Raw genomic sequence first — 6,928 nt, 5'->3', positions numbered from 1 at the left:
TACCAATGGATAGCTGGAAAGTATGATTGACCATGGCAATTTTTTTTAAAAGATTTTTCATTTCAAGCATGCCATATATAATAACATGCCATAGCTATCCATCCTAACATTCGCATAAAAAGAGGCTGATCAGAAATTATGTTATGTAAATTTTAGATACCTGAAATCCAAGAGTTTTGAAAAATATAAGGCAATTGAAGATTCCATGGATTTTCAAAGGGAACTGCATGAGCAAACTGACAAGTAAGAAATAGATGAGTTAAGGATTCTAGTTCCGAGTTGCATTGGACACAAAGCTTTTGCTGATTTTCTAGACAAAGGAGCTCTTTTATTGGAATGAAGTTGTTAATTATTCTCCTTGGAATCGGGGAGGAATAGTCAACTTCCAAATTTTTTGTAGATAAAATTTGAAACCAGGTGTGATATTGGGAAGAAAATTGGCTACTCGTTCTTATAATTTTCTTTAACCGAATGTTTACTAGAAATGTGACTTGTCCAGATCCAAGAAAGATCATTGTTAGAGGGAAAGATAGGGGTTCTCAAAATTTTGGATGACTCAACTAAGGGGAATAAAGAATGAATGAGATTCACATTCCAACTCCCTGAAAGGAATAGGTGGGAAATATTTAAGTTTCTAAGGTGAGAGTCTAAAGGGAGAGAAACCCAAGAAAATTTATTCTCTGATTGGATCAATGGGACTTGGGAAACCAGGAAAGCAGAGTTCAATAAGCTTTGGGCAAATTGCTTTCCAGTAAATGGAACCCGAAGAAGCTGTAGAGTAAGGAAAAATAGTCTAGTTTCTGAGATATTTAGACTTCCATATCTGACCCAAAATTTTATATTGTTCATTTAGAAATTTTCAGAGAACTTTTTTAAGGAGGAGTTGGTTTACTATCTTAAGTTGACAATAGTAGGTACCTTCTTTTCATGAAATTTGTTGTTGTAATAACAAGCCACCATTTCTTCTAAAGAAATTTCCTTTACACATTTTAATTTGTCTTTTCCTCCAAAGTAGGTACAACCTATAGCCAGCAAGAAGTAACATCATTCCTAAAACTGCACCTGCATAATGATAGAACTTTAATGAGAGTTAAAAATAAGTAATTTTCGAATGACCACAAAGAACTAGTCAAAGATACATATGTTTTAATTTTTTTTTTTTAATTTTCCAAAGACCATAAAGGACTTTCCCTATAACTCTCACATCATATATATCTTTCTTAATTTTAAACTTTGTGCCTGGTTGATTAACTTAGTTACCTTTTATATAAACAAAAAATAAGATTTTAAATTTTCCGATTACTATTCTCGCCCTGTCCACAAACTAAACAGACCCTTATCCTTATTCTACCATACAGAGTTGTTGACGGATCAGGTTTAATCTAGAACAGAGTGAACCAACCCAGAACCAGATCCTTTTGGTTCTATAAAATCAGACCTAGAATCGAACCCATTATTAATCTGCATAACTGGGTCTAATTAGATCCATTACACTTGAGTCTTGAATCCATAATTACCTATAATATAACAACTTAATGATTTATTTTATAATATTTAACCTAAACAGAAAATAGAAAATTGTAAATTGCTTATGTACATAAAAAAAGTATGTTTTATCTAAACTTATCTTATATATTGCCTTTGAAATTTAACCCTTTTAAACTTGAAGTATAAAAAATTACAAAAAAGAAAAAAAAAACATGAGACCTTTATATACTATTAATTACATAATTGATTTGGAATAGCAAAAATGGTTCCAACCCAATTATAATTTGGAAACAAAATTCATAACTAAAACCAGTATATCTGGTTTGGTTCAGTTCAGTTCTATCAAATAGCTCGATCCATTGGCAGCCCCAAATTTTTCCATCTTGCATGCCTAGGGGTGCAAATTAGGCTGGGTTAGGTCGGATTGAGTTCAACACTAACCCAACTCGAAGTTTTTGGGCTGAGTTGGGATGAAGCTGAATTGGGTTCAAGATGGGCTTGGTTGGGCTGGTATCAGGTTGATTTGACTTGTTCTACATCCTTTTGTCAAATGATTATTTTTCCTTATTTCAAGGCTAGAGATTAATTCAATTTTAGCATTATTGTATGTAAAAAGGATATAATTTTCTTGCTTTTGAAGAATATTAGCTTCAAACTTAAAACTACTGACATATTGTTAAAATTAATTTGTACACTTACATACATGCAACATGCATATATACAAACATTAATTACAACAAATTATATACTTTACATTATTGAAGTAACTAATTAATTTGAATTAACAATAGTTAAATTTATTCAAAATTAGGATCAATTAACATAAAATTAACAATAATAAATTTGATTGAGTTAACCGCAAATTGTTAAATTGGTAACTGGTGGATCTGACGATATTTTTCCGTGCAATGCACGTCCCCGATAGTATTTTAATTATTGACAACTGGTGGATCTGACGATTCCCGAGTTGAATAGAATACTTATTTAAGTGTAGATATGAAATTAATTATTTAAGTCTAAGAAATTAAATTAATTAATACCTGAGGTGAATTGAATCACCCGAAGTTTTATCTGTGAAGGTGGAGGAGGGATGCAACCACGCCCATCTCTTCTTCCGTCACCTTCCATACCAGATGGGCAAGAGCAATTATAACTCCCGGGCGTATTTGTGCAAATCCCAGATGGAGATGGTAAGCAGTCATTCTTAGTTGAATCCGCGCATTCATCTATGTCTGTGAAGTGTGAACAACAATTTATAAAATAAAAAGATCGATCAAACCAAATCAGTAAGAATGATGGGAAAAGGAAGGTGTTGCTGTAATATTAGCTACGTACCCTGGCATCCATCTTGGAGATAAGGGTTGCCTTGATAGCCTTTCAAACATTTGCAGAGATATCCCATGCCGTTGGGGGACTTGTAGCAGTTGCTGTTATTCCCACATGCATAAATTTGACTCTGTTTCTCTTATAAAAATCAAAGCCCAAGAGATCTGCCACAGAGAAGTTGTACCACTGCTTATGAGCGATGAAAGAGTATTTGAATGTATTGAAATCCCAAGTGTCCCACGAATCGTTTCGTCTGAGATCCAGATTCATAGATATAAATTTTACTCCCTTGGGGATGGGGGTGTGGCAATAACCCATGCCGGTGAAATTCCCACTCAGCGTTTCCGCTTTGTCGTCGCAACCAACCATACAGCCGTATTGGAGGGCTCCATACCATCCGGTAGTTTCATCATTCATATGCATGAAGTAGGCTTTAGCGTCGCATCCGGCAGCGACGAACATGTTGCCGGTGTCGGAATAGGTATAGGGCGTATCCGTCAAATCACGGTTGAAATCTGTGGCATTGACGGAGCTAACAGAGGAATCGTTGTGGCAAATGTAGTTCATGACAAGGTAGGCGTGCACTTGACCTTCTAATGATATTTCTGCAACTTCAATGTAATCAGAATATATTGAGGCATGTCTTCCGGACCTGGGTTGAACATGATACAATGTGGGAGGAGTGGAAGTTTCGTTGCAGAATAATTGGAAGCCTGGTCTGTAACACCTTGGATCGTCTTCGATGGGGAACGGTCCTCCGAGGCCGAACGGGTAGGGAACGGTGATGTTTCCACATTTGTCTCGGCAGCCTGGCTTTGCCAGCTGCATTGACATAGCCGACGGTGGTGTCGTAGTTGCTGGATACGAAGAACAGAACAGCAGAAGGAGCAGTACGACCAGAGGAGGAACCATTGGTCTGTTTAAGTCAGTACATAATTTGTTTGGTGATGGCGGCCGGGGATATCGACTTACTCCTCCAACTCTCATTTCTCACTAATATTTGTAACTCCCTCGCTCAATCCCTTGGCACACGAAATAGTATGGGTGGCGTTGGTTTTCATATAAAAGGTAGATCGCAAGGTTCGAGGCCTTTGGCGAGTGAGCTGTGTGGGTCTGTCAAGCTTAGGTATAAGTTTAGTGGAACAAAAACGTCTAATTTATTAGGAGACGTGGTTTTGTTCACTGAAACAAAAACGATATACATTGGGGGACTAATGCCCATTAAAGAATGCCCATTAAAAATAAATGATGGGAAATACAAATATTACATTACAAAATATACAATTTCTAACTCCAAACATAAAGAATTGTAGCATAAACTGGTTTTATTTTTTAATGTTAATTTTACTTTCATTATTTTAAAAGTAAATTTATTAATAATATCAATTTTTAGTACTATTTTATTATTTACAAATATAATTGTTTTCTATTTTTAACTGTTTTATTAGTTAAAATGAAAATTATCAATTAAGTTTTATTCATTTTACTCACTTCATTAAAATTTCACTATTTTTTATTAATTTTGGTTAATATTTATAATTTTTAAATGAAATTTAAATGGATTCGAATGGATTTAAGCTGCTGACCGAAGCTAGAAACTTTTCTGAAACCATAGGCACGCAAAATAGGATGGTGTGGAAAGAGTATATCTAATGAGTACTACCTTACTTTTATGTGATAGTACTTGTGATATCCAACGTACTAGATAATTCAGCTTTAAAATTCTCAATTATAAAGTCCCATTACTTGCTATGAGAGCCATTTTTTAGCATGCTTTCACCGAAGTAGAGGTGCCAATTGGACTGGATTTTGTCTAATCCGATCCAGTCCAATGTGAGTCCATTATAAATGGACCACGTTCAATTCAGTCCAATGAATAGTTTGGATCATTTTGGACCAGTCCAATTTAAGGCCTGGATCATCCAATTTGTTCAAATTTGTTTTGATTTAGATTGGTTTAAACTCAAATATGGTCCTTTGGCACCTACATTCTTATCTTATATCAATGGACTAGATATTGGCTTAATCCAACCCAATCCAATATAAATTTATTACAAATAGACAAGATCCAATCCAATCTAATAAATATTATGGACCAGATTAGTCCAATCCAATATGTCTTGTTGGTCCGTCTAATCTGTCCAAATTGATTTTAGACTGGACGGAGTCCAGTCCATTGGCACCCCTACACCCAAATATATTTCATTTGGGGGCACTTCCTTCACACCAAAACCTGCAACGAACTCTTTTTATTCCTTCAGTGTAAATTGTTGTTGAAATAGATGCTAAAATTGGCATCATCAACCAAGTCTGGATCTGCTGACCACAGCATATTGCTGGCCACGCGCATCCAGCTGTACATCGGGAACACCGGTTCTGTAAAGTACAACCAATGTTCCCGATGTGCGGCATGATGCGCATGGCCCGCAATTTGTCATGGTGAGTAGATCCGAACTCTGTTTTGTTTAACCTGCTATACCAACCAATTACAGCTCATCAAATTGAGTGCTAACCCCTAAATTACGGTGCAATTTTCAAATAAGAGGAAATCATCGACAAATAGATGCTTTGTTTGGGTGCAGTGCAATTTTATTTGCACTAGAAAAAAAATGCATGGGAGTGCAAATGAAACAAATGCAAATGCTCATTTAATTTTCTTTTGGGTTTTACTTTGTTCTATTTTAAACAAGTTAAGCTAAAATTTGAAACAAAAATAGGTCAAAATTTACACTCAAATCATTTGCATTGCCATAGTTTTGCATCAGTACAAATTTATTTGCATTGCAACCAAACACAGCCTAAATGATTCATAGGCTCCATTTATCTTGCAACCCTTGCTCCTTTTAATCCACTATTGTGGATAGGGGTGGCCAAGAACCGAGCTCTTCATGATCTATTCGAGCTTGGATCGTGAAAAGTTCAGCTCGACTCGATTTCAGCTGAGCTTCGAGCCGAGCTCGAGCCTAATAGAGCTCGGCTCGTGAGACTCGCGAGCCAAGCTCAAATATATATAATAAAAGGGAAAATTCCCAATATGTACCCTATACTTTAGGTCGAGTGCCATTTTAGTACACGAACTTTAAAACACGACAATCTAGTACCCGAACTTTCATTTTGTAACAATCTAGTACCTACAATTAATGGACCGTCAGTTATGTATATATATCACATGACCTCATGTGTGACTTAAAACTTTCGAAAATGTCAAAATTACCCTTAGACATTATTTGTCATCTTCTTTCTCAAAAAAATGAAACAGAGCCCAAGATCTCTATACTAAGTTGATGGGAAAATTGCTATCTGCGATTTGCAGTTTATGAAACTGCAAACTGTGATCTAACCTCTGTTTTGCAGGATGGATTGTGCGAATAGCCCTATCTGACTGATTCTTGATTTTCTTTTATCAGTATTTAGTTTTGGATTAATTTCTTGAATTAAATCTTTAATTAAAGATCAAACCCTAGACCCATTCGAACCAGATTGGTCCAAACTGGTTGGACCGAATCTAGGGTTCGATCAAGGCTGAATGTCAGCCCTAATTCTCCCACTAATGAGCCTAAGGATTGATAATTAATTGAATGTTTAATTCGGCCCAACCTGTAAAGGCACAGTTTTAAATTGTTAAAACTGCAAAAAGCCCACTTCGCAGATAAAGCTATATGGACCAAATTGATCAACCCTAATTTTGGCCCATATACCTAGATAATATTACTGGTTAATATTATGGGCTTTAAATGGGCTTTACAGTTATTAATTGATTGGATCAATTCTTCCCTGCATTGATGTATGGATGTATGATGTGCTACGTTCATGGGCCATAAGTGCTTGGCCCATGCTGATTCAATAGTGGCTCTTGTGCACACCATGGCTGAATGCACATCATTGCCATGGTGTCCTTGCTGGTCATTGGATGACTTCCCTCAGTGGTGGGCCCCACACCTCCTGAAGAGGTGTGGGGCCCTGGTTTTATGAAAGTTAGTGGGAGCCACTTTGGTTTGACCTAAATCAATTTAGGGCATAATTTTTTTGTTCCCTCTAGCAAATATGAGTGCATGTGATAGGGAGATTCATATGATGAACTCTCTAAAGGCCTTCCATCATTAGCATGAGGATG

At 36.2% G+C, this 6,928-nt stretch overlaps 1 protein-coding gene across 1 annotated transcript; it reads right to left on the bottom strand.

Annotated features, from left to right (window-relative positions):
* Window positions 1-2,865: 2,865 nt before the first annotated feature.
* Window positions 2,866-3,726, bottom strand: LOC148802540 (wall-associated receptor kinase 2-like). The gene has a single exon (XM_088897923.1). It carries the CDS (start codon window positions 3,724-3,726, stop codon window positions 2,866-2,868), a length of 861 nt encoding a protein of 286 aa, XP_088754049.1.
* Window positions 3,727-6,928: the final 3,202 nt, after the last annotated feature.

This window comes from Nelumbo nucifera, chromosome 2, assembly GCF_055504915.1.
Source record: "Nelumbo nucifera cultivar China Antique chromosome 2, China Antique-T2T, whole genome shotgun sequence".
NCBI classification, from domain to species: domain Eukaryota; kingdom Viridiplantae; phylum Streptophyta; class Magnoliopsida; order Proteales; family Nelumbonaceae; genus Nelumbo; species Nelumbo nucifera.
This window is presented reverse-complemented; position numbering and strand designations above follow the sequence as displayed.

Coding starts and splice junctions, on each gene's coding strand:
- LOC148802540 (XM_088897923.1), bottom strand. CDS start 3,726: ATGGTTCCTCCTCTGGTCGTACTGCTCCTTCTGCTGTTCTGTTCTTCG.